At 38.1% G+C, this 26,887-nt stretch overlaps 4 protein-coding genes across 6 annotated transcripts in view; 3 read left to right on the plus strand and 1 right to left on the minus strand.

Moving 5' to 3' along the window:
* The first annotated feature begins 1,121 nt into the window (after positions 1-1,121).
* Positions 1,122-2,810, plus strand: LOC128859900 (protein CLP1 homolog). The gene is made up of 4 exons (XM_054097041.1): positions 1,122-1,390; positions 1,447-1,999; positions 2,055-2,559; positions 2,629-2,810. Exons 1-4 carry the CDS (start codon positions 1,292-1,294, stop codon positions 2,738-2,740), a joined length of 1,269 nt encoding a protein of 422 aa, XP_053953016.1. The 5' UTR covers positions 1,122-1,291; the 3' UTR covers positions 2,741-2,810.
* On the minus strand, positions 2,760-3,789 carry LOC128859904 (YEATS domain-containing protein 4). The gene is made up of 2 exons (XM_054097044.1): positions 3,089-3,789; positions 2,760-3,022 (listed from the first exon to the last, which is right to left on the minus strand). Exons 1-2 carry the CDS (start codon positions 3,645-3,647, stop codon positions 2,862-2,864), a joined length of 720 nt encoding a protein of 239 aa, XP_053953019.1. The 5' UTR covers positions 3,648-3,789; the 3' UTR covers positions 2,760-2,861.
* A 1,647-nt stretch (positions 3,790-5,436) lies between these two features.
* Positions 5,437-26,887, plus strand: part of LOC128859899 (neurexin-4) — a 51,297-nt gene continuing 29,846 nt past the window's right edge. For 2 of the 3 annotated variants that reach the window (XM_054097038.1, XM_054097039.1), the window contains exons 1-2: positions 5,437-5,950; positions 18,293-18,409. In XM_054097038.1, coding sequence (XP_053953013.1) covers positions 5,869-5,950; positions 18,293-18,409 — 199 coding nt within the window. In that variant the 5' untranslated portion in view covers positions 5,437-5,868. Of the gene's footprint in view, positions 5,951-18,162; positions 18,234-18,292; positions 18,410-26,887 lie in introns of those variants that run through there. The other variant, XM_054097040.1, reaches the window with a different exon arrangement.
* Positions 23,648-24,894, plus strand: LOC128859903 (L-aminoadipate-semialdehyde dehydrogenase-phosphopantetheinyl transferase). Its single transcript, XM_054097043.1, has one exon. It carries the CDS (start codon positions 23,773-23,775, stop codon positions 24,697-24,699), a length of 927 nt encoding a protein of 308 aa, XP_053953018.1. The 5' UTR covers positions 23,648-23,772; the 3' UTR covers positions 24,700-24,894.

Below are 26,887 nucleotides of genomic sequence, written 5' to 3' on the forward strand. Positions count from 1 at the left end.
CAGGGCAAAGGTACTGCTACAGCACCAACAACCAAGCGCTCACACCATCACACACTTCACTGTCTGTCAAAATCACACCAAGGGTGCCTATCAAAAAATAGAAAGAAGAAGAATGGTTTTACTTGTATTTTTATGCAATGCATCTAACTCACCGTATACAGAAATCTAAAAGTGGCGTCTTCCGTAAACCGCTGCAATATTTTTCGCCATCTTGCCAAAAGCTGCCGTCATGTGTTATACAAAACAAAGTTAATATAAAAACAAATAATAGCAAGAAACAACTTTAGGTTATTTTTAGGGTTACATTAAACAAATTAATAAAAACGAATTGCCCCGTGTTAAATTTGGAAATTACGAATTATAAAAATATCTCCAAATGCGGTTTTTTATTTTTGCCGATGACTCCGTGGCAAGAAAGTGTGGGTTTGTGTGCATAAACTCTTGTGTTTGGCAGTTTCTTTTGCTTTCGCTTACACTTCTTATTCACAAAAAACTAATTTCCATTCCTTTTGTTTGAATATTCGTTTGCGATGACGTCACGGCGAACTCGGAAGGCGTCACGTCGGACTCTAGTTTTCTATCATTCTTGTTTCGAACCCATCTGTCACCGCTCGCTTATGTTGAGCAAGCCCAATATTCAGACATAGCAAAACTGTTAATTTATCTAATTTTTTCTCTTTTGTTATTGCATTCCTATGGAAACGGGGCAACAATATTTTACAGCTTGTCAATATCGAAACAAAAATTTAGATACGCGCCTACAATTTTGATATATACAATTAGAAATGAAAAATATTAATAACTGTTTCAACACAATTTCCATCAAACACGCAGTGGAAATAGTTGACAATTCTGTCAAACTCAAAACCTACAAATTCTGGGTTTGATTTTGTGGAAACTTATTGTAAATAAAATTTAAATACTGAAAAACTTGGTAGTTCGATCAACATTTTGCGCGCTTTTTCAACTATTAATTATAAATAGAGGAGAGACCTATTGATTAGTACAACTTTACCATAAAAAAACTAAACTTTATTTGACGTTTTTTACACTGATTTCAAAATAAGGCCTCGGTTCTATTTAAAAACTATATTGCAACCCTGCATCTATTCAACAGCTGTTTATAAACAATAAATTACAAATAGCATATTTTTACAATTGCTTTGTGTGAACAGCTTTTTAACGCGTTATTGTGTTCTTCCAACTTAAATAATAATTACAAGTTTCATATTTGGCTTTGGCCTACTTTTATTTTTCGTTTATTAACTGTTAAGGGGTTTCTCTGTGAATAATGACCGAGGAGGCCAAGGAAGGTGAAGAGTTTACTTTGGAAGCAGATTCTGAACTGCGCTTTGAAATAGAGGATAAAGATGCCAAAGTTTTCGTAACGGTAATATAATAAAAATGAAGTATACATCAGGCTTTAATTAATAATTTAACTTTTAGCTTATATCCGGTTTCGCTGAAATGTTTGGGACAGAATTGGTGAAAAAGAAGAAATACGAATTTTTGACGGGCGCTAAAGTAGCGATTTTCACTTACCATGGATGCGTGCTGAATGTAAATGGCAAAACTGACGTGAGCTATATATCAAAGGAAACTCCAATGGTGCAGTATTTGAATTGCCATGCAGCGTTGGAGCAAATGCGTGTCGTTGCCGAAGAAAAGGACGAACGTGGTCCAATAGTAATGGTTGTAGGACCCTTAGATGTGGGAAAAAGCACTTTATGTCGCATATTCCTTAACTATGTTGTGCGTCTTGGACGTAGACCACTTTACGCAGACATCGACGTTGGACAAGGTTCAATCTCTATTCCAGGCACTATCGCTACTTTACTTATTGAACGGCCTGCCAGTATAGAAGAAGGCTTTTCTCAGACAGCGCCTCTAGTATATCACTTTGGACACAAAGGCCCAGGAAGTAATAATGTTCTATATAAAGCGGCAGTCTCAAAGATGGCAGAAGTAACGTTAGAATCTATGAATGTTAATAAAAGGAGTAAGGAAAATAATGATTCCGCTGTTCCACTTTAACACATTTTTTTTTGTTTTAGCGAAGTACTCCGGTATGATTATAAACACATGTGGATGGGTAAAGGGCGATGGTTATGCGCACTTACTGCACACTGCACAAGCATTCGAAGTGAACGTGATATTTGTGCTAGATCAAGAACGATTGTATAATGAGCTTTTGCGTGACATGCCATCATTTGTCCGCGTCGTTTTGCTGCCGAAAAGTGGCGGTGTGGTGGAAAGAAGTAGAGACTTGCGTAGTGAACAACGTGACCTACGTATAAAGGAATACTTTTATGGCCGTCGTACTCCTTTTTATCCATTTTCATTTGAGGTCAAATTCCAAGATTTAAAGTTGTACAAAATAGGTGCGCCGCCATTGCCTGATTCATGCATGCCCATTGGAATGAAAGCGGAGGACAATAAAACCAAAGTTGTGGCTGTAACACCTAGTCCTTCGTTGCTGCATCATATATTATCAATTAGCTTTGCTGAATCTACTGATGAGGATGTAATTGGAACGAATGTTGCTGGTTTCGTTTGTGTGTAAGAGCTTTAAAAAAAAATAAGTTCATGATATGATCAAAGTTTTAAAATGGCATTTTTGTATTTCAGCACCGATGTGGATATGGATAGACAAACTATTACTGTGCTTTCACCACAGCCAAGACCGTTGCCAAATACTGTTATGCTGTTGTCCGAGCTGCAATTTATGGATATTGTTTGAATATTAAAAAAACTTAGCGTTCTTTTTGCCAAAATAAAAAACGTATATTTTTGTACGAAATATATTATAAGCGTTCAGATAAATTTATTCTTCTCACATAGAAAATTATGGGTATACCAATTTATGTAGCTGGCGGTTTTTGTACCTTTGCCAGTTCTGCTTTGAATTTAGTTATAGTTTCACGTGCCAGCTTCAATTTGTCCTTCAGCGAATTTATTTCTTTTTTAACCTTTCCTTTTACTTCGATTATGTTTTCCAAGGTGTTCTCCTTTTTCGTTTCAACTAAAATATGAAAATTGTTTAATTTAAATTCATTTTAATCTAATGAATAAAGCCCTCAGCACTCACAGTCAGTATCATGTGTATACGATCCACTGGTTAGCGGTTGTACATTTATGAGAAAGTGTTGCATTAATTGGGTGGGCTCTTGGAATACGATTTCCTCGTACGACTCGGATACCAAATGTACGTTTGCGGCGCCCAATCTTTTAGTGTTTTCCAAATTCGTGCTGGTTAGTTCACCATCGACCACGGGGCTTTGGAATAGCTTTAATATATGGTAACAAGTCACCGGCCGTTCTGTTGGATCATGGAAATATATTTTGATGACCACTTCGAACTCGCCCCAGCCGGTTTCGGTAATTTCGTAAGGTGGTTTAGTAACAATCCGATTTGGGTTGGCATAACTTTCGTGTAACTTAAAATGCACTTTCTTTACATAGACGGACATATCTTCATTATGATAAGGTTTAACATACACTTTCCACTGATGTGTATGACCATCCTCGTTCTTTTTGCCAAAAGAGCGCGCAATATTTCCATAGACAATGGGCTTCACAATAACTAGACCCTTGACGCGGCCGCCAGAATCTGGACCAAAGTCTGTGGGTATGTTGAGGCTATTCATACTGGCGATATAATTTTGTATGAGTTGTACTTATTTTCAAAACAATTCACTTGTTTTAAGTTGAATGAATGTCCACAATAACTTCTCAAATATTCGCAAAGCTAGACAAACTATTTACACAACAAAACTGATGATTTGGAGAAGAAAGAAGAAACTGGCTAAATTGCCAGACTTCCAAAAATTACAAAATTTATATAACATAGCATTTACACTAGCAATGGTCGGTTTTACGTTACCAGAACTACCCGTTAAGCATTGTCGCTTCAGTGAAATTCTGGAAAATTTATGCCGCCTGGTTTATGCTGTAACAGCAGCAATAACATTAATTATTAGAAGAAAACTGCCAACTTGGTTGAATTCGAGCGACAACATTTGTGCGCTAAGAATTACACCAACTTTCTGCGTTGCAATGAAAACAAAAGGGATAACGAGCTGTTGCACACTCGGTTTGACAACTTGGGTTATAAGATATGTTACTTGCTCTCCTATGGTCTAGGCACACGGTGGCTTTAATCGCGATTAACGACTTAATTCGGAATTATCTCAAGATTTAAGTATGACTAAGGCGGATTGACAATTATGGGAATGGGATTATGGGATTTTCAATGGCAACATTACCAAAATGTGAATGAAAAATAATGAAACTTTTAAAAGGAGCCTGTTTGCACTTCTTCTTCTTTCATAGCGTTACAACGCGGGGTGCGTCAAAGCTTCCTTCAAAATGCTCCTCCATAGCGGTCTATCTTGAGCTGTTGCTTCGTAGTTACATCTTCCCAGCTTCTTAAGATCGTGTTCCACTGCGTCGATCCAACGGTTCCTCGGTCTGCCTTTGGTCTTCACGCCCATTAGCTTTCCTGTCAAGGCTTTCTTCACGGTACAGTCAACAGGCATACGGATCACATGACCTAGCCATCTTATGCGCAGCGCATTAACAACACGCTCAGCTGTCTCGTTCTGAGTTAGATCGTTCAGTTCAGAGTTCAATCGGATTCTATAGATACCATCCTCCATTCTAATTGGGCCATAGATCTTTCTTACAATTTTTCTTTCCATGCGAGCAGTCTAAGCACAATCATCAACCTTAAGAGTCTATACCTTACAACCATATGTTAGGATTGGTCGAATAAGGGTCTTGTACATAGTGGACTTTGTAGCTTTAGACAAAAGTCGGGACTTGAACAAGTTAAGGTGGGCGTGATATGCTTTGTTGGCGGCGTTGATGCGATCTCTGACGGTGGAAGTTGAATCACCGCTACGTGCTTGTTTGCACTAAAACGTTCGAAATTACTTTACTTGTTTTAATACTTCGAAGATGTTTGTGATATTGTAATTTAAGATTTTAAAAAATAAATAATTTTTTTTTAGACTCAGAAAAGCTAATACTCATATTTGTTACATGCGCTCCAACTTTTACTGACAAAATGATCCAATAAACAAATCAGCTGTTCATTAGTCCGCGTAACAATCATCTGTCACACTACAATTTTAATTGCTATGACTTTCGATGCTATACAAACGAAGTCTATGCGATATCTCATCATCAGTGTCGATTCCCAGTTGAGTTAAAAATAAAATGTATAAAAGTGCTAAATTAAATTATACATAAATATCTATGGATCTGTGAAATTGAATTAAAATCCATTGAAAACCTGTTTAAACGAATTGGTTACAAATTGACGCAACCCTGTGTTACAATGCCGCCAACCCTCAAAATGTAACATTCTCATCTCTCATTTCTCCCAAAACTTCTTATTGGATTGTTAAATTAATCAAAAGAGTTAACAACTATACTCTTTAGCTCTTGCCTTCAAATTCGACTCGAACGTAAGGAAGTGAAGAACCGTATTGGTTTACGGCGGTGTGACAATAGTGTTTTTATTTATTGCACTTGCCTGTGCAGAGGAAAATTCTTTAAATATTTTAGGAGTGCATTTCTAAAACTAAAAGAAAATATTTTTCTTTTCGAATACTTAAGCGGTGTGAAAAACACCTGGAAGTCGTTGTTGCGCGTGTGTTGCAAGTAGCATCGTTGTGCTAAACTAACGTTTCGTTGGGTCAGCAAACGCAAAAATTCACTGCCAACCAACCAAAATATTCATAGGGCTGAGGTTTATGGTGGACGCCTAGCAAGTGCAAATACATATATATTTAAGCGGTTATAAGTGTACTAATGGTGTTTTTAACTTATTGAAACCGAATTGTAAATTTATATTAAACCAAAATGAATGCTCCTGGATTGGCGACAGCTCTACTATGCTGTGGATTTTTTCTTATCAGCTCAACCATACGGAATGTATCTGCAGGTAATTATAAACCAAGAAAATCTAATTCTCTTCTTTAATATTTCTATTCAGCCGTTTTGGAAGTGAATTTCATGTTTTGAAAAAGCACAACGCTAATAATTTATAAAATTTTTTTTGGGTGTGACTTCAAATTGAGATCGTAATGGCGATGTCTCATCATTCGATGCTCTTGCTTAGGTTAATTGCAATTGATGGCTATTTACGCTCACAATATTCTGTTGGTAACAAACGAACTTTCCACACTCAATTTTGCATGATCAGCTTGAAGAGTGTACGAAAGCCGAGCTTGCTTGCTCCCACGTGAGATAGCCATGAAGAGTGCTTGCGAAGCACGTAGCCAAAACAGAGCACAAAAGTAACACCCAAATCTAAATTACTCATAGAAAAAACAATGGTTTAGAAACAGTGATACCAGTGTTCAATAATTTTCTTGCGACTTTGTCCGATAACATTGCTTGACAACTTCATTTCTCATGAAGTAGTTAATGATCGTCTGTGATTCATACTAATTAATTCGACAATATATATATACATAGGTACCTAGATAACTCGGTAATTATCTAGAGGAAAAGTTAAAAACAAATAGTCGAGGGGGTTACCAATAGATGCTATTAACTCAGTATTAGTTCCCACGACAGTCGGTTCTACGTACCCGGAACGACGCCGATTTATATCCAGCCAAGGACTGTCACTTCAGTAGCATTCCTCGTATATGCACGGGGAATGTTTATGCTGCTACAACAACAACTCAGTATTAATAATCTTAAGGAGCGAAATTATGTTTTTTTCACCGTTGCTAAATCACCGTTTTCTATTGCTAAATAGATGTAAGGAAACTCGGTAAATATGGACAATAACATAAATGGTAAAATTGTTAATATAGTAAATATGTATACAATGCTTGAGTGCCCCACGAAAAACCAACCAAATAACAATTAACGAGATAACCACAAACTGGATAATTACCGATAATTCTCAAAATGTAATAATAGTTTTAGCTAAATGTCCAAGTTACCATAGTTGGTTATAACTATATCTTAATAATTAATCTTAAAATGACAAGAACAAATCGGCATAACTGGAATTTTATTTTACGCTGGCGGAAGAACTAATGCGCATGCGAAATATTTCGGTCAAAAGTTCATCTGCGTGCTAAACACTTGAATTGATGTTGGTAGTAACTGTGTGAACCCACATTTATACATATGAATAAGCAAGCATTAGGGACTCTTAGCATTCCAGACATGTTCCTATGGTACTGTGGTAAATAAATTTGTATTGAGTAGCTACTAACCAGCTATGTCGATTAAACAACCAATGTGAACCCCTAGGCAACACCAATTCGGCGTGCTGCAGAGATTTATTGACGAAACAAAAAACATATGTAAATGCCCCATTTCCAGCCTGTATGTTTACATGCGGCAAAGCTTCAAAGCTATCATACAAGATGTTTGCAAGTGTAGTTTCACATTCCGCCTAATTCCAAATATATTGTAATAAATTTAGATTTAGATTTATTCGCGCTTTTATGCCACCGCACGAAAATGTGCTCCCATTTCTTTCATGACGTTTCGAAAATTTGATGGGAACTGCACAAACAAAATATTTCCTCACCTGCTGACAAGAGTGCTTATGTTGATATATGCATAAATGAGGCCAGCTCGTAATATTTAATGTAAAAATTATAATCTCCAATTTTTATATATTTTTATTAGTTTGTGAGGAAAAATATTACTTTACTGCATACATATGTATACGGATAATATAATTTTTTTTTAATATTGTAGGAAAGCTATTTTTGTGTACTATTTACGTGCATACGTATAGTATACTTTCATGTAGGTACATATGTATACACATAGTCCCGAAGCGATGTACCAATTAATTATATAACGTAGGTATGTAGGATATACACATTTAATTTATTTTTTTAGGCATAAATACCATTAATTTTGTATCAAATTCTTAAATTTTGTAAAAAAAAAAGTTCACCACATATGTACACACATATTGTTTGCTGCCGTAGTCTTCCGCCGCACGCTACAAATTGAAGAGGGAGTAACTTGGTCTAAACACCTTGTAAAAATTATCATGTATAAAATATTATATAATGGGTCTCTTCATGAAGCAAATAGTTTGTAATTGGTGTTACAAATTATCACGTTTTGCTGTTCGTGTACCCAAAAAACTTGCAAAGTAGGGGAAAGTGAGAGAGCAAAATGAGATTTTATTTTGAGGGGAAGTTGCAAGTTTTTACTTGATAAATTTTTACTTGTTCGAATATGCAAGTGAGAAAAACAGCTGATCGCAAAGTAAAAATAAAAAAAAACCGCCTAATACAGTATACAACGAAATGGACGACTACCTGAAAAAGCGAGTGGAAGCTAGGTGGACTAATCTGACCACATGCAAGACAGTAAAAATCATGTGTAGGACAAAGTGCGAAAAACTCGACTCAATTCGTGCTTGCGCTCTCACGAAAGGACTGCAGAGCTACAGGGTTGCCCATATTCGACGGACTCATCTGGCAACTCTGTATCTTTTGACAGAGACGTCAGATCGCTTAATGTTATACCGCGTTGGAAGCGTCAGTCCAAGCTGATTTTTACCATGGAACAGTACACGCCACGCGAGCGCTTCCAAATTGTTTAAATTTTCATTCAAAAAAAGAAGTCAATTGTGAAAAGAAGAAAATTGTGATGCCAATTATTCGTCGAAAGCGTATGAGGCAGTTCTGGTTTCAACAAGACGGCGCTCCACCACACACAGCTCGCACCACAATCGATTTTTTGAAGAAATTGTTTCCTCGTCGTTTGATGTCGAAAATGGCGATTTTGGCTGGCCACCACGTTCGTCCGATTTAACGCACCTGACTTCTTCTTGTGGGAATATTTAAAATCAAAGGTTTATATTAATAAGCCAAAGACCAATGAAGAGTTCAAGAACAACATCCTCGAGGAAATAGCCGCAATTCCAGTCGAAATGTTAGCTAAAACTATGGAAAATGCTGCAAAACGGGCACAATATGCCGTACAGGCTCAAGGCGGCCATTTGAGAGATATCATATTCAAAAAGTGATGTCAACAAATCTACTTGAACCAAATAAAATGGTTATATCGTCAACATCAAAAAAATTGTGTTTTTCTTTGATTTAAAAAAAAAAACATATGGGTCCGTCGAATATGGGCAACCCAGTATTATAGGTATGCTGACAGGTTATAATATTATATGTTGGCCACACATGTTCACAAAATAGAGATTGCTAGTACGGACAAATGCAGGAAAATCAGAGAGAATGTTGGGGAAGTTTCGGAACAACTTCTGTGCGTTTGTCCGGCATTATTAAAAACGCGTTTAAAATGCCTGGGAGCCCCACTGTTCGATGGTCTAGAGGACGTCTCAAAAGCCGATCTCCCAGCTCTGCTTAGATTCGCCGCAAGCGTTGTTATCCTACATAATGTCTACTTTCAGTATTCATAGAGGTCGGTCTCCATCTGGTATCATTAGGAAGCAAAAAATCTATGCTTAATGCCAATCAGGCTAACCTAACCTAACCTAAGTAAAAATAAGCTTGAATTTAAACTTGCGAATTGCAATTGCTAATGGAATGTTCTTCATCTGACAGCGATCAGTGCCGGATTTACACAAAATGCCGCCCTGTGCACCATTAAGAATGCCGCCCTAATTTTTTAAATTTGTGTGTGCGTGTTTGTATTATAGTACAAAAAATAGTCGTTATACAATAAACAGGTGTAACAAAACAAATTTTGGGTAGTTTTATGCATCAATTAACAGATTATAGAATAATATTTGATATATTTCAATTTTTATTGTTGAGCAAAATTTTTATTATTTAATTATAAATTAAGTGCCAGGAAAATGTAATAAATAGCATAAAATATAGTAGTACATCTTAAAAAATAGAATACAATTGAATCTATATAACAGCATACTTACTTAAACACATTATGAATCTTTATTAGATGAGCAAAAAAAAAGAGTGATTGCTTTTATGAGATCAAATTTTTACACATCACCTTAAATGCGAACACGTCTGGCTTTTCGTACTGCAAACTGGTGTATTAAATTGTCACAATTCAAGCGTTCAAGTAAATGAATGCACAGTAGAGCCAGACTATTCAGGCGGTTTTCAGACATTGTTGAACGCAAATGATTTTTTACTCTATTCAGACATAAAAATGAACGTTCTGCGCTGCAGTTTGTTGACGCTAATGTGTTAAATATTCGATATGCTATCTCCACATTTGGAAACTCAGTATATAACTCGTTCGTCCGCAGAAGTTTCAGAAGATCTGATGGCGAGTTACGTTCTATTTTTCGTTCAGAACAGTACGCGTGAAAATGAATCATTTCGATAGTGAATGAAATCTCAAGGTCTAAAGTATAAGTTTTTCTCAAATATTCCGATCTTTCACGAAGCTCTTTGAAATTCAAACCTCCAAAATTAGTAATCACTAAAAATTTCTCGTATAACCTTTCATATGCTTGGTTTCTCTTTCTCAATTCTGAATCAACGTTGTCTAGTATGATATTGAAGGTATTTATCTCTTGATTCGTCAGCTTGTAACTTTCTTCTTCTTTTTCTCGAAACAGTCGTCTGATATTCTTGTATCTGCTGCTACTTTTATTAGTCCACGATAGTCATTAACTACATCAGTAATGTTGTACTAACCGCGTGGAATCGTGATAGTAAAAAATGCCAAAGAATATGCATGAATGTTATCTCAAGTCTCTCTAGTTGAATCCTCAGTACTCTAGCTTCTTGTCTCGTTATAGCATTCTCAGTTACATCTTCCTCGAATAAGATCGGAGTTTCAATGATTTTGCCATAGTAGACAAAATATTTTGTTACATCAATACGGTTATCTATGTATTATTAAGAACATTTGTCAATAAAAAAGTATTTGAATGCTTTTACTGTATGCACCTGCTTTCTAACTTTGTTTTAGAAGGACTGTCGGTTTTTAACAATTTAATATACAAAATCGAATGAGTGATGTATTTTTTTTTGCGCCACATTTGCGCTAACCGCACTCTCTCCAACTTCGAAATATTTTTGTTATTGCGAATAAAATCAATTTTTATGGCCTAAAGAAGTCAATGAATAAAATCGCTCTGGCGGGTATTGTGGGCCACGTATTACAATATATAACCATAGATAACGATTATTTCTGTGTGTACGAAGGTTTCTGAAGATGGAATTGCAAACAAACTACTAATTACAACAATTATCATGAATCAACATTGTTTGATAAGTAATTCTCAAAAAAACAGTTTTTGTTATTCGAATCATATTTATTTATAATATATGAAAAGAAATACTTCATTTTTTCATACACACTAATGCATTCGAGAGGTTTTACGTAATTTAAGTAAAAATGTTATTTTATACATTAAAACCATAACGTTTTTCAATAAAAGGTTTGGTTTCCCACAATTTCCGACACTGTCGGATAATGTGGGCCAAAACACTTTTTTTAGGAACGTATAATTAACGTTCAGAAATTAACTTTTATATTCTTACAATTATTTCTCGCATAGATGAATGGCTAAACTTTCACTGACTGTTAAAAACTAATCCGAGATCAGCTTCTTATTTTCTCCATAAGCGTTTTCCCTAAGGTGGCCCCTAATAGCTGCCGCTCCTCGAGTATAATTTTTTTTATTTTTCAATTTTTTTCTCCTAGTTTTCCCGCCCTTCTAGAATCTGCCGCCCTGTGCGCAGGCACCGTTGGCACTTAGTGTAAATCCGCCACTGACAGCGATGGTGGAATGGAAGAAATTATTGTAGACAAAATAATACCATGTCATTATGAAGCTCGTTATTTGTATTTTATTTGCTTCATTTTTTTGTTTGGTTTTTAATTTAATACGAGGTAACTCAAGTGCAAAATTTTAAAATTTTTGTGTTTTTTGCTGCCAACAATTTAATCAGCTGTCCGTCAAACTTGCAAATTGTTACTGGTTTTGCGTTCATGTACTTTGTTTTTGTTTATATTTGTCTCTTTGCGAGAGCATTCTCGGAAATTAAGTTACTGGATAATTTTTACATGAACATACCTAATATACCCAAGAATGATAGAAACAAGATTGCGCCCATCAGAGCGTACGTGACGTCACGTTTGCTGAGTTGTGCAGTATTGCCAACCATTTGCTCTTCGCAATAAATTTAGTGCTTTTTATACCGAAAATGCGACAATTTTTAAGTTTGGTGTTTGTTTCTTTTTGTTTTTAATTTAAGGCTAGCGAAACTTTAGGTTAAAAAAAAACTGTATTATTATACAAAAGAAGTTTAAAAAAGGCCACTCTGAGAAGATTTTAGTGCTAATGAAATTTTTTTTACTTTTATAAAATTTGATAATTTTAAAGTGCAAATTTAATTTTTGGCTCCATTTAAGGTTATGCAAAAATATTAAATGTCCCGCTCTCAACTGTTCTTAAGATTGAAAACCTTTTTACACATTTTGAATTTATTGAATGCGAATTAAAACCATAGAGGTGTAATCGTTTCTTCCGGTCATCAATCCTTAGTGAGACATAGAGCTTCAAGAGGTGTATTCATAGTAAAAATAAGCAACAAAATACCAGAAAATACTAAAGCAACCATACTGACATTTTTACAAAAAGAGTACCTTATCTAGTGACATAACTTCAAATATAGCAAAAAAGTCGTTCCCTTAATAAAAGAGTCTCGCTTAACAAAAAAAACTCATAAATTAAATTGTACATAAGCATAACACATTTATTTAAAAAAAACGCACATTCTACAGACAATTTGTCACGCATACAAAGTTCTTTAAGTAACACAATAAAAATTTCGTGTTTTATTTTCTTTAAATGGGCATTTAGTGCGTTTTTATATCCAAAGCTAGGCAACTCTGCAGTAGCGAGAGAGAGATTTTACTGCCGAAAGCAGAAGAACACCAACAACACCGGCAATCACGGGCAATGCCCCCAGATGTTAAAAAAAAGTAAAGCTAAATAAAACTGAGTGAATTATTTAAATAATTATTAAAAAATGTATATTTTACAAAATTATAAACATTACTTTTAATTAGAATAGGCTAGAAAAATGTCATGTGGAATGAACTAAAACTCCGAGACAAAAAATAATAAAAATAACAAAAAAAAATGCTAAATCAAGTTACGAAAATGGTAATCTGGCCATACTGGAGCTAAAATCACGTAACTAGTTGTCAAATTCGCTGAGCCCAAAGTAACGGGACCACGATGGGCGCCATCTCATTATTCTTTGCATCATGTAATATACCTATGTAGATCCCATCAATTGTAAGTCATAAGCTAAGAGAGTATTTAGTACTAACATTTAATTAAAAAAAAGGATGGCTAAAGCAAACAGTCTTTGGCACCCACAAGATGTTATCGCTTGCACTGCAATATTTTTTTTTTGTAACAATACTATATATAATATTTGAAATGCTTATCGGCGCACATTTAAGACACCCAACAATTGTTGCACTTTCTTTTGTGTTGGGCACATTTGAGTGGTGGTGCTTAGCCAGGATGAGATTGCATGCAAGCAAAACAAACGTAACATAAAGTAATGGCGGTGAACACAGTATCTGGGTTGTTGAAAAGGGGTGGCTTCTCAGGTTAGAGGTTTTAGCTGGTGTTGATTATCATGATATGTATGTGGGGAGTGAGCGTGAGCATGAAAATTCCTCACAGTTTGTTTGTATTTAAGTATGTTTGACTCCCATCACGTCACGAAACGGCAAAAAGCGGGCACAGGAGGTCGAGCGTTATGCTTATACGTAATGTTGCATTCTTTTTGCGTTTTGCGAACAACAATGTTCAGTGTTCCTGATCCTGTTTACTTGTGAAAATGAAATGTTTACTGACTTTTACGAGAGAAATGACGTTTATTTCAAGGGTGACGCAAGTATTTTTGTTAAATGATGCGACAAACCCCTAAGCGAAAATCCTTAATTTTCCAGTGAAATATGCGAAAATTCTTCACGCTCCGTTTTTAACTGAAGCAGAATACAGAATGCAAACATTCCCATGGCAGCCGGTTCTACGTTACCGGAATGACTCGGGTTTTTATTCCCGACCAAGGGCTGCCGCCCCAGTACACTAGCCCTGTCTAGTGTATCGTATATCACCCCACCCCTTACGTCACAGGAGCAAACTCCCGCAGCTAACCTGCTCCAAATACTTCTCCTCAGGGCTGGTGTCGAATCCAACCCTGGGCCAGAGGTATTCTACTGCTGCGTCTGCCACCAACGGCTCCACCCGAACTCCACCTCGGTTAGGTGCAATAAGTGCAACGGGTGGAGCCACCTTAAGACCTGCTCAGGCCTTAAGTCGCACAGGGAGTGGTCCACACGGTATGTGGCCACGTGTTGCTCCCGCCAACAGGCGTCTGATGCCTCCACGGCTACTACACCCCCTGATAGGCCGGCACTACCAACCGCCACCACAACCCACACCTCCACGGTGAGGAGCCTATCGGAGCAACACAACTCCCCTTTAACCCCTCCTATCCCTTCCTGCTCCAACCCCAGTGCGGGGACAAACCAGCAGCTCCTGGTCCCCCGTACAGTCTGTTCCGTGTGTCAGACCGTAATACCTCGGAATCTGGTATCAGTCCAGTGCAATTCCTGCAATGGCTGGTGCCATTTTCGGAGATGTTCCGGCCTGCGCACCACCCGTGAGTGGACAACTGCCTACGTTGCCCCCTGCTGCAGAGCTCTGCACCCACTACCTCCCCCGGAGGAGCGGCCGCCCACCACCATCAGGCCGCAACAACCACAGTGGATTGCACAGCAGGTCCAACGTAGACAACCCCACGCGTCCCTCACCCCCCGGATTACACTGACCTCACCGAGAAGCTTCAAGCTTCTCCAGTTTAACTGCAACGGACTTACGAGTAAGGTCGACGAGATAGTCGACTTTATGAACCGGCACAGTATCAAGATAGCTGCGGTCCAAGAAACAAAGTTGCACGCTAGGTCATCTCTGATCACCAGGGATGGCTATAACGTGCACAGACACGATCGCGAGCGAGACAACGGTGGTGGCCTAGCGTTTATAGTCCACCACACTGTGCAGTATCGTCTTATCGATGAAGGAATCGACCCCAGGGACAGCACCTTAGAATGTCAAGGCATAGCTGTCCGGTCAGGCGATTCCGAGCTCGAAATTTTTAATATATACATACCCCCTGTCACCTGCTGCCCGGCAGGATATCACCCTGATATAGGTGCGCTCATCAGAGGTGAAAACCGATTGGTTGTAGGTGACTTCAATGCGCATCACGATCTTTGGCATTCAAGCCTGCCAAATGATCGTAGGGGACAGCAATTGGCAGAGCAGATAGACGACTCGACATTCAGCACAGTGAACGACGACGCCCCCACCAGGGTAGTGGGCAATTGTAGCAGCTCGCCTGACCTAACAATAGCTAGCGCGGGTCTGATAAATAGCATAACGTGGCGACCTATGCTATCGCTTGCATCAGACCACTTGCCCATTATCGTCTCGATCGAGAGACCTGCCGATTTCGTTTCCGCGAATCACCGGTCCTACTTTAACTTTATAAAAGCTAATTGGGCCGGCTTCACGGAATTCACCGAGGACACCTTCGCCGCTCTTCCCATCCCCACTGATGTGCGCGTCGGCGAACGCGCATTCCGCAAGGTGCTCACAGCTGCTGCGGCTCGCTTCATCCCAGCTGGATGTTATAAGGACATCCGTCCCCACTTCCCAGCAGAAGCAGCCAGTTTAGCAAACGAGCGTGACCACCTACGCCAGGCCGATCCCGGGGATCCCCGCATAAGGGATCTCAATTTGGAGATCCGGCAACTGGTAAATCAACACAAGCGGACTAAATGGGTTGAGCACCTGAAGACTTGTAACCTCACCTCCGGAGTGAGTAAGCTCTGGTCCACCGTTAGGTCCTTGTCGAACCCGACGAAACACAACGACAAGGTGGCTATCACCTTCAACGGTTGTACTTCGTCGGACCCGAAGAGATGCGCGAGCTATTTTAGCCGGCTGTTTACACTGCATCCTCCGGGCGACAGAACCAAACGTCGTGTTACCAGAAGGCTGCACAAACTGACGAACGACAGTGCGCCACTTACTTTCTCCGGTGATGAGGTTCAGGGGGCCATCAACAAGTCGAAATCTTCGAAAGCCATTGGCCCTGACGGACTTAACGCGCTGATGCTGAAGCATCTGGGACCCCTGGGAGTAGGATACCTCACAAGGGTCTTCAATTTGTCTCTGGCCACTCTCATCATCCCTGACAAGTGGAAAGCAGGGAGAGTGGTCCCACTATTGAAACCTGGGAAACCCGCCAACCAAGGGGAGTCCTATCGGCCGATAACTCTCCTTTCCCCAGTAGTGAAGACACTTGAAGCCCTCCTACTCCCACTCTTCACGACCCACCTGGCCCCAGCCCCACATCAGCACGGATTCCGACGAGTGCACAGCACCACCACGGCACTCACCGCCATAAACGCCCAGATAAATCGCGGGCTTAACCAAAACCGCCCCTGCGAGAGGACTGTCCTAGTAGCGTTGGACCTAAAGAAGGCTTTCGATACAGTCAGCCATTCCACGCTACTAGATGATATTTATCAGTCGACACTCCCGCCAGGGCTGAAGAGGTGGTCCGCGAACTACCTGAGCGGTCGGCACTCGTCAGTGATTTTTCGAGATCAAATGTCAAAGCAGAGGAAGATTAAGCAAGGCGTACCGCAGGGTGGTGTCCTTTCACCCTTGCTTTTTAACTTCTACATCTCGAAGCTCCCCCAACCACCAGCGGGAGTTTCCCTGATCTCATACGCTGACGACTGCACGATAATGGCGTCGGGCAATGACATCGATGGCCTGTGTTCCAAAGTGAACAACTACCTCACCGACCTTTCTCGCTTTTTCACTGCGAGGAATCTCCAACTTTCCCCCACTAAGTCCACGGCGACCCTTTTCACCACCTGGACAAAGGAGGTCAAGCTGTCCCTTAAGGTAAAAGTCGACGACACACCAATTCCGACTGTGAATAACCCCAAAATTTTGGGTGTAACCTTTGACAGCTTGCTCTCCTTCTCTGCGCACACAACCGCAATTGCCACTAAAGTCCAAAATCGCAACAAGGTCCTCAAATCGCTGGCCGGCAGCACTTGGGGCAAGGACAAAGAACTGTTGCTTTCGACATTTAAGGCAATTGGCCGGCCGGTTCTAAACTATGCTGCGCCTGTCTGGTCGCCTGGCACTAGTGATTCGCAGTGGATAAAGCTTCAGACATGTCAGAATACCGCCATTCGGACAGCGACCGGGTGCCTCCTGATGTCACCCATACAACACCTGCACAACGAGGCACAAATGCTCCCAGTCGCGGAGCACAACAAACTGCTCAGCAAGCAGTTCCTGCTGGGGTGTTACCGCAGGTTTCACCCCTGCAGACACCTGCTTGAGCCTGAGCCGCCTCCCAGGCACGTCAGGAGACACCTCCTCGACTACGCTGACGAACTCCAGGACAAAACTGACCGAGACCTACTGGACCGGACAGTATTCAGACAGTCAATAAACGACATTCACCGGGAGTCCGTTACCACCTTCATGAACTCCCGTCCCGTGAATGCCGTAATCGGAGTCCAACCACCACCCATTGCAGAAGAAGAGCTCCAGCTTCCCCGTGAGACTCGTGTAACATTGGCACAATTACGTTCTGGATATTGTAGCAGGTTAAACTCCTACTTATCCAGAATTGACCCCGACATACCAAACACATGTCCGGCATGTGAAGGTACCCCGCACGACACTAACCACCTCTTCACATGCCCCCTTAATCAGACTCATCTAACCCCCCTCTCCCTCTGGACCCAACCCGTCGAAACAGCATGTTTCCTGGGCCTACCCCTAGATGAGCTAGACGAAGACGACAGATGATATACCCACACTGACAGGGCTAACTATGCTGTTAAAACAACAAAACAACAACAACAGAATGCAAAGTTAATTACACGATCTGGCAACCGTGCCAAAAAAGATATCAATATACTTAAGTAGGTCCTCGCAGGGACGACAAAAAGCAAACAAATACTCCCACGACAGTCGGGAGTCCACGTTACTGGAACGGCCCGGATTTATGATATATCCGGCCAAGGGCTGTCACTTAAGCAGCATTCCCCGGCATTTACGGTGAATGTTTATGCTATTACAAAAACAACAACAACATGGCACTAGCCCTGTCTAGGGCGCTGAACCTCACACCGCAATATCTTGTTTATATGTATATATGAGCACTTGTAAATATATTTATGCCTATTTTATCTCTATTGCTACTTCCAGATTCCTACAGTGACTACTTCTCTGATTACGATTGCAATCAGCCGCTTATGGAACATGCTGTGTTAACGGCCACTTCATCATTGAACGACCGTGGACCCGAGAAGGCTCGCCTCAATGGTAAGTGTGAAAATATTGTATGATGTGATTTTGGTATTTGAAAAAAAAAAACGTATTTTCTTATCTTAGATATAACTATCAGACACCTCTGTAACTATTGTGTCGATTTATTATTTACGAATAGTTGTTACAATTACACTATTTTACGGATATGTACATAAAGTCCGCGACAAATGATGGCACACCAATATGCACATACATATACAGTTAGTAAAATAAATAAGTATACAGCCTGATTTATGGAATTTTTTGACGCTAACGCTTTCCTTAATATGTAATCAAAATATTTTACACATGCTAATTGTGGGGATATGCTTTCATATGCGCCTTAATTTAGCTCTAAATTTTAGGTACCGTTATCCACGCTTTGCTTTGCCTTTGATGCCAGCGAAATTTATGTCAAAAAAGTCAGTATACAGCAAACTATTGTTCAGTTAGTATAACATTTATTTTTACGTATTGATTACAAAAGTTAAAGCTACTAAAAGGAAATAATTAAAGTGAGTATAAAAATTTAGGGAAGTACGTTTTGTATGAAGTTTTGCGACATTTTTAGTAATGGCACCAAGAGGAAAAGAGCTTTCTGATTTAAAAAACTGAAATCGGTCGTTTGATAGATAGGAGTTTTGCTACAGTTCAAAAGATTGTGAATAAAGATAAAAGTGCGGGAAGCACCACTAATAAAGAGCGTTGTGGGCGTCCGCCGCTCTTAAGTCCCAGAGAAAAAAGCTTAGTCGTACGGAAAATCAGGACAAACCCCAAAATAAGTGCCCCCAAATTGAAATCTGAAGTTGAAAATGAGACTGGAAAACAATTTAGCACCCAAACTATTCGCCGGGTTTTGCATAGTGCTGGTTATCATGGGCGCAGTGTAAGGAAAAAGCCATTCGTGAGTAGTGTCAATCGGAGTAAACGGGTTTCATTCGCGAAAGATCATGAAAAATATGATCAAACGTTTTGGAACCAAGTCATATTTTCTGATGAGTGTAAGTTCAGTATCTGTGGATATGATGGCCGTGAAAAAGTTTGGAGAATAGTTAACGCGGAATTGGATTCAAACAATATGACCGGCACTGTGAAGCATGGAGGGGCTCTGTGATAGTTTGGGGATGTAAGGCTGCGAACGGGGTTGGAAACTTGGTCTTTATCGAAAATATTATGGACCGATATGGCTACTTAAATATTTTGAAAAATATTTTAAAAGAAAGCGCCACGAAATTGGGTCTCATAGCAACGTCTATCTCCATCAGGACAATGACCCCAAGCACACATTCAACATTGTACGAGAGTGGCTGTTATACAATGTGCGAAAACAGCTGAAAACATTGCCACAGTCCCCGGATACCAACCCAATCGAACATTTATAGGAACATTTAAAGCGGCAAATACGTGAACATCCGATTAGAAATAAGGAACAACTGAAAAACGTCCTTCAAGAGGAATGGAATAAAATACCACCAGCTGTAACTGAAAACTTGGTGAAATCAATGCCATCATGACTTAAAGCGATTGTAAAGTCAAGTCTAATGGTTATCCTACCAAATACTATTGTAGGATTTGATTTTAATTATTTGTCTGATTTCACAAATTAATAACATGATGAACTGTATACTTACTTTTGAGACATGAATTTTTATAAAGTTTAATATAAAAAGCTATAATTTTGTTTGTTTTTAAAATTTTGTCATTATTTGGATTAAATATGATTTTTGTATTGCATTCATGTAAATAAAACACAATTTTGTTATAACTTAGGTTGTTTGAAGGAATCGATTGGGGGAAAATTGAAAACGTATCCGGTGTATGATTACTTCTGTTACTAACTGTATATCTGTATATATGTATATTTTTTTTCAATGTTCATGATTCCTTTTATAAAAATATAGGCTCGTTATCTAACAAAAGCAACATCAGCAAAGTAACATCAACAAATTTTTCATTCCAATTCCACAGGTTTTAATACAAATAAAAAAATTTGCTTTTGAAAAATTAGAAAAAATAAAGGTTTTTTTTAGCAAATTCAAACCTGCAAGTAACTGCAATATTTGCAGATGATACTGTCACACTTACAGTCGATAAAACTATCGAAAAACACTATATACAACCTAATCTTCATCGATGTATGGCATCCATTTACTTTAGTTTTTACTTTGACGTTTCTCTTTACATTCGTAGAAATAATTATCGGAGAACGTTAATTATCGATAACACAGGGTTGTATTTAAAAAACTGTGGTAATAATCTAGGATTATTTTATAATCTCAGATTTCGGGAGAGAAATTTTATAAGGGTAATCTCGCCTTTTAATTACGGATTTTGAATTAAGCACGAAAAAGTATATACCATAATCTACTTATATGTGAACGTATTATAAGAACTCTTAAAAACATTATACCAAAATTCATTAAGCTATAAAACTGCATACAAAAGAAACTGCATACTCTAAAAAGTATAATTAAAGTCGTGGAATTGCGATGGAAAGTTTGTAAATTTTTCTAATTTTTGTAAAAAATTTTAATACTGAATTTATATGGTTTTTGCTAGGCAATGAACCATACTTTTATAAAATAATAAACAAAACAAGAAGACATTTAGTCTAAACTGGGCAAATTTTTAATGTTGATGTGCTATTTGTCACGGGGTGTGTTTACAATGGAATCGACTTGTTCGAAACTTCATAAGGAATCAGATTAAAATGTTTTTCGTAAAATGATTCTAGTGCATGATGAAGTATCGTTAGTATAATAATATGCAGTATATATGTAGATAAAAAAATTAAGTAAGACTTTATAATATTATATATAGTATAGGATATAATAGTATTATCTCCTTAGAGAAAAAATGAGTTTCCACCATAAGTGCGCTCATTATAAGTTCTGTACTGTATTATTACAAATTCTACTGTATTATCGGGGAAATCCCCATTTGTTCTCCCGCCCCTTTTAAAAAAAGGGGTATAAGGGGGGGTAGAGGGGTGTATCCCCATCTTAAAACTGAAAACAGAACCTACCGGAGGCTTATAGTTTTTAAGTTATTTGAGTTTAAAAATTGTAAAATTGACCAAGAATCCTCCTATTTTGGTTACTACAACCAGCCGAAGTGCTGCCAGACATCGTATAAATAAACAATTTTAGAAGATAATAAATGAATAGAAATACAAAATTTTACAAATTATTTCTATATTATATACGTCTATTCATATATATATATATATATATACATATAGGTATATTTATGGATATATGTATATATTTATATACATATATATATTAATGCTTGATTTTCAGTAAAGTGTTTGATTGTATGCATTTTGAATATATGATATATATATTTTTAATTCCAAATTTTCACTATATTATGAATATATGATATATATATATACATATATATATTTAAAAAAAAAGAAAAAAAGCGCCGCAGGCGAAAATTTGGAATAAAAAATCGCGCGATTTTTAATTCCAAATTTTCACTATATTATACATATATATATTTAAAAAAAAAAAAAAAAGCGCCGCAGGCGAAAATTTGGAATAAAAAATCGCGCGATTTTTAATTCCAAATTTTCACTATATTATGAATATATGATATATATATATACATATATATATTTAAAAAAAAAGAAAAAAAAAGCGCCGCAGACGAAAATTTGGAATAAAAAATCGCGCGATTTTTTATTCCAAATTTTCACTATATTATGAATATATGGTATATATATATACATATATATATTTAAAAAAAAAAGAAAAAAAAGCGCCGCAGCCGAAAATTTGGAACAAAAAATCGTCTATGCTGTCCACAGTATTTTTGCGTAAAACTTTCTTCTGCGTAGGCGGCCTTCGGCCGCACTTCAAAAAAATAACCCTCATCAGTCCAACTCCGGCTACGCAATCCACAGTATTTTTGCGTAGAACTCTTTTTCGCGTGGGCGGCCTTCGGCCGCGCTTCAAAAAAATAACCCTCATCAGTCCAACTCCGGCTAGGCAATCCACAGTATTTTTGCGTAGTACTCCTTTTCGCGTGGGCGGCCTTCGGCCGCGCTTCAAAAAAATAACCCTCATCAGTCCAACTCCGGCTACGCAATCCACAGTATTTTTGCGTAGTACTCCTTTTCGCGTAGGAATTTTACGTGAAGCTGAACTGTATTTCGAAAATCACATCGATATTGTATTTATATATATTTATAAACTCGATATATACACCTTAGAGGTTGTAAACCCCCATTCCCTCATTATTCTAACAAAAAAGAGTGTGTGGAAATTATGTTCCTATGTTGCTTCGTTTTCAATGGCATTCTATTATTTTTTTTATTTTTTGCTTCTGGCAGCACTCCATTCAGCCATGCTTTTCAGTTATTGTAAATTTAGCTGGCATATTTGGAGTTAGCAACTTAAAAATGCAATATAAATGGTTAATTTGTGGTATAAATAAATAAAAAGAGTTAAAAACGTATGTGTATGTTAATATAGTTTCAATATTTATTAAAATAAATGTGATAAATGCACTTATTCTATCAAAATTTGGTGAAGATAAAAGACAAACTTTATCAACAAATAACTTAAAAACTATTATTAACAGAATAGTGTTGGTGCTAGTTTTAGCAAAATAAGCACGAAGTGAACATCTCCTCTGAATTTCATTGAAAAATTCGTAATATTTCTCTCAAAAGAAGTGATGGGAGAACACATGGGGTCGGAGCCGTATTATCAACTAATATTTAAAATAAGAACATTGAAAAATTTTCTCTTGTGTGAAAGAAGAATGGATGCAAGCCATTTGTTTTCTTGGTGAATGGAAAGATTAGATTTTCCTTTTGTAATACATAAAAATATATATTTTCTTTGAGATTCATCGTTTGATTTAATTTAATTTTTCGATTTGTATTATATAAATACGCTTCTTTGGCCATACACATCGCTCTTTTACTGTAATAGTGTCATAATAGAAAATAAAAATTGTGTAGATATGTAAGTATGCAACAATCTTTTCTGTACTGACACCAAAAATGAAAGAAATGCTGAATATCCACAAATGTTGTCCTTTTTAAATTGTTGTACTACAAATTTAAATTATCATACAACTTTTCAACTAACAAATTCCGCACCTATGTTAGCGCATTTTACCCCCTTTTACCGTATGTTTACATTTCATTTCTGTTGGCTTTTCAACAGTTGGTAGCACTGTAGCTACTAAATTCAATAATTTGCTCTCTTGCACAAACTCTTCGCTCTCGGAATTTCTGTTTACTCTTGCTTCACATTTTGACAGTTCTAATTGATAGCAGAAAATTTAGTTATATGTTTTCTGTAGTTTGTTAAAAATATTATAAAAAATATATTAAAAATTGATGTTCAACATTCAATGCTATGGTGCAATATAAATGTACGCGCTGGGCCTTCGATTTGTCCAGCTGGTCACCAACATTGCCGCAATTAGCGCAGGCAGTGGCTGTTATTCAACCAGAGGAACGCGCCCGTCTCTTGAAGTTTGTTTTCATCGATGACTTCCTTTCGTCACTGGTGGGGCGTTTGCTAATGCGAAAATTCGTTTGTACGCAAAGTGGTCTGGATTATAAAGATGTGCACTTTGCGCGAGATGTGCGTGGAAAACCTTATTGGCTGCAACAAAAACACAATAAGTGCCGTAGCAAGCTCAGCTTCAATGTATCGCATCAGGGCGATTACGTTGTGCTTGCGGGCATGTCCGTTGACGCGAAAAAAGATAGTACAGATGCCACTGCAGATGTTGCCGAAAATGAAAATACTATTTCAACACCCACATTCGGCGTTGGTGTTGATGTTATGAAAATAGAATATAGTGGTGGTAGATATCTGGCGGAATTCTTTCGCATAATGCAGCGCAAGTTTTCCGACAAAGAATGGCGTTATATACGACACGCGCAGCACAATGAACTCCAGCAACTGCAAGCTTTTATGCGTCATTGGTGTTTAAAGGAGGCGTATGTGAAAGAACTAGGCGTGGGAATTACCGTTGATTTGCAAAAAATTTCATTTACTGTGGATACTACACGGGAGCTGGTTGTTGTGGGACCGCCATTAACAGGCACTACGCTGCAGTGTAATGATACACCTATGAATGAATGGTGCTTTGAAGAGCATTTACTACATCCGAAATATTGCGTGGCAATTGCGTTTAAAAATTGTAAGCCAGACTTAGGAAATTTTGAACTACTGAAAATTGAATATTTGTTGATGGAAACGGAAAAAGCAACAAGCCCAGAGATACTGGACTACTGTAGAGAGGCATTTAAGAAACAAAGGAGAACGTGGTGATTATATTTGTAGCCAAACAACTTTGAAACGGTTGTGGCGTGACAATGATACAAATAGGTTTAAAGTTACTTACTTTAATATAGGGTGTCGGACTAAACATATTGGACAAGTGCCTATTGTGGGCATAATAATTTTTTATACTGCCAAATATTATTCTGAATATAATAAAATTATTTAAAAGTAAAGAAGAAATATTTATTTGAGAGTGAGAGATGAAAGATGCTACGGCAGATTTTTTAACCTTTACATGTTGGCGACGACGCATATCGCAAGCCTTGAAACAATGAGCTGTATGAGCTTTACCACGGCATAGGCATAGCGCAGCGAATAAATATCCAGAGCCTACGTTGGCTGGGTTATGTCGTTCGAATGGATATAAACGTTCCGGCTCTTAAAATATTAGCAGAGGAAAGCGCCCCCTCTTCGTTGGAAAGATCAGGTGGGTAAGGACTTGGCTTCACTTGGTACGTCCAACTGGTGAAGGTTAGCACGACTAAGAAACGACTGGCGCGCTTTTTTAAACTCGGCAAAACTGCGTAAATGGTTATCGCGCAAATCAAGAAGAAGAAGAAGATGATGAAGAGGGATTCAGTGCCAAAACCAGAAAAAAACATCCCAACACCATTATACCCCTGTCTCACGACAGTCAGTTCTACGTAACCGGAACGACCCGGATTTATATCCGGTCAAGGACTGTCACTTCAGCAGCATTCCTCGTATATGCACGAGGTATGTTTATGCTGCTACAACAACATACCCCTGTGCCATGCTGAACTGCACCTTTATAATGAATAGGATTTAAAAGCAAATTTTTTTCATGCCGTCTAAAAAATTCAAATTAAAGTTGGATTCTTATGAAATGTGATTTGCAAGAGTACACTTCTCCAGCACTTCACAGCACGTCGTAATTGATGTTTTCGAGAAATATTTTTTTTTTAGCCTCTTAATGCACCTTAAGTCTGCAGCTCCTACTTGTCCAGCTACTCAGGGATGATATCACTTCAGCATTAAATTTGAGAAAGAGTCCAACACACCTTCTTCTTGAATGTGGCGTTCCAGTGCGGAGAAGGTTGAGACATCTCGGCCAATGGCAGTCAGAAGAAAGGCATAGACGCTTAGCGCAACCCAGCTCTATCTGAAGTTTTAGAAGCGAACTTGGTTTAGATGAGGTACTGTGATGAGTAGAGGGCACAAAAGGCCTTGAGGTTAAAGTGCATACACACAGTTGCGAAAACGAATATAGCAGTATCAAAAAAATATTAGTTTTTTTCAAAATTTTTAATCTACAATGTGATTAGAAAGATCAAGGCGAATCTATTAAAGGAGGTATCGGTAAATCAGCTGATTAATTTTTTTTTCGCCCGGTCCAGAATGAAACAAGGTGACTTCATTCTTTGTTTTCTACTTTGCCAATACTTTTGTTTGACAATCAAACGTACAAAATATTGTTGTTGGTCTAGTGCCACCACCTTTACCGAATGCGCCTTGAGAAGGATTTTATTATTTTGAAGTATTCTAATCTTTAACTGTATACAAATACTTAAATTCTCTGTCTAAAAACAAAAAAAAAACTTTTTATAACAAAAGGTAGGAATTCAGGGTTAGCATTAAAATAGCAGTGGTCATATAAGTAACGCATTTCGACCCAGTTTATAAAAATGTTAAAGAAAAACTGCATTGATGAAGTTGCAGACAAAAAGTTCTAAATAATATTTCATAAAATTTCCCAAATTTTTTATTACGGCAGTACAACGGCGGGGAGTTGAGTCCACCAATCGCTTACAAGGCTCCTTCGGAATCTTCAGCCACGCATCTTTAACAATTTCTCAAAGTGGTTGATTATTATTCGGTTTGGCATTGCGTACAGCTCTTTTTAAGTTCCCCTGCAGATTTTCTACGGGATTGAGCTCGGGCACTGGGCACTCGGGCTCATTTCCGCGAAACCAAATCTTAGACTTCTGTATCGTAGTAGACCCATTTTATTGGTATTTCCTCCTCCACCCATAAGTTCCCCCACAGATTTTATATAGGATTAAGGTTGTTCCTGTTGGGCAATTGAGCTGGCCATTCCCTAACCTCAATTTATACCCTTTTTGGGTGTTTAGCCGGGCTCCTCCTATTTGTGTGCATCTTGATGTTATTCCACAAATAGAGGGACTTGCAGTTTTAAGCCGACTCCGAATGGCGA

Source organism: Anastrepha ludens, chromosome 4 (genome assembly GCF_028408465.1).
Source record: "Anastrepha ludens isolate Willacy chromosome 4, idAnaLude1.1, whole genome shotgun sequence".
Lineage (NCBI taxonomy): Eukaryota > Metazoa > Arthropoda > Insecta > Diptera > Tephritidae > Anastrepha > Anastrepha ludens.

Excerpts from the sequence above, each read along its gene's own strand:
- LOC128859900 (XM_054097041.1), top strand. The coding sequence starts at position 1,292 with ATGACCGAGGAGGCCAAGGAAGGTGAAGAGTTTACTTTGGAAGCAGAT. Across the intron at positions 1,391-1,446 it reads ATGCCAAAGTTTTCGTAACG|CTTATATCCGGTTTCGCTGA; the intron begins GTAATATAATAA and ends TTTAACTTTTAG. Across the intron at positions 2,560-2,628 it reads GTTGCTGGTTTCGTTTGTGT|CACCGATGTGGATATGGATA; the intron begins GTAAGAGCTTTA and ends TTTGTATTTCAG.
- LOC128859904 (XM_054097044.1), bottom strand. The coding sequence starts at position 3,647 with ATGAATAGCCTCAACATACCCACAGACTTTGGTCCAGATTCTGGCGGC. Across the intron at positions 3,023-3,088 it reads GTATACACATGATACTGACT|TTGAAACGAAAAAGGAGAAC; the intron begins GTGAGTGCTGAG and ends TTCATATTTTAG.
- LOC128859903 (XM_054097043.1), top strand. The coding sequence starts at position 23,773 with ATGGTGCAATATAAATGTACGCGCTGGGCCTTCGATTTGTCCAGCTGG.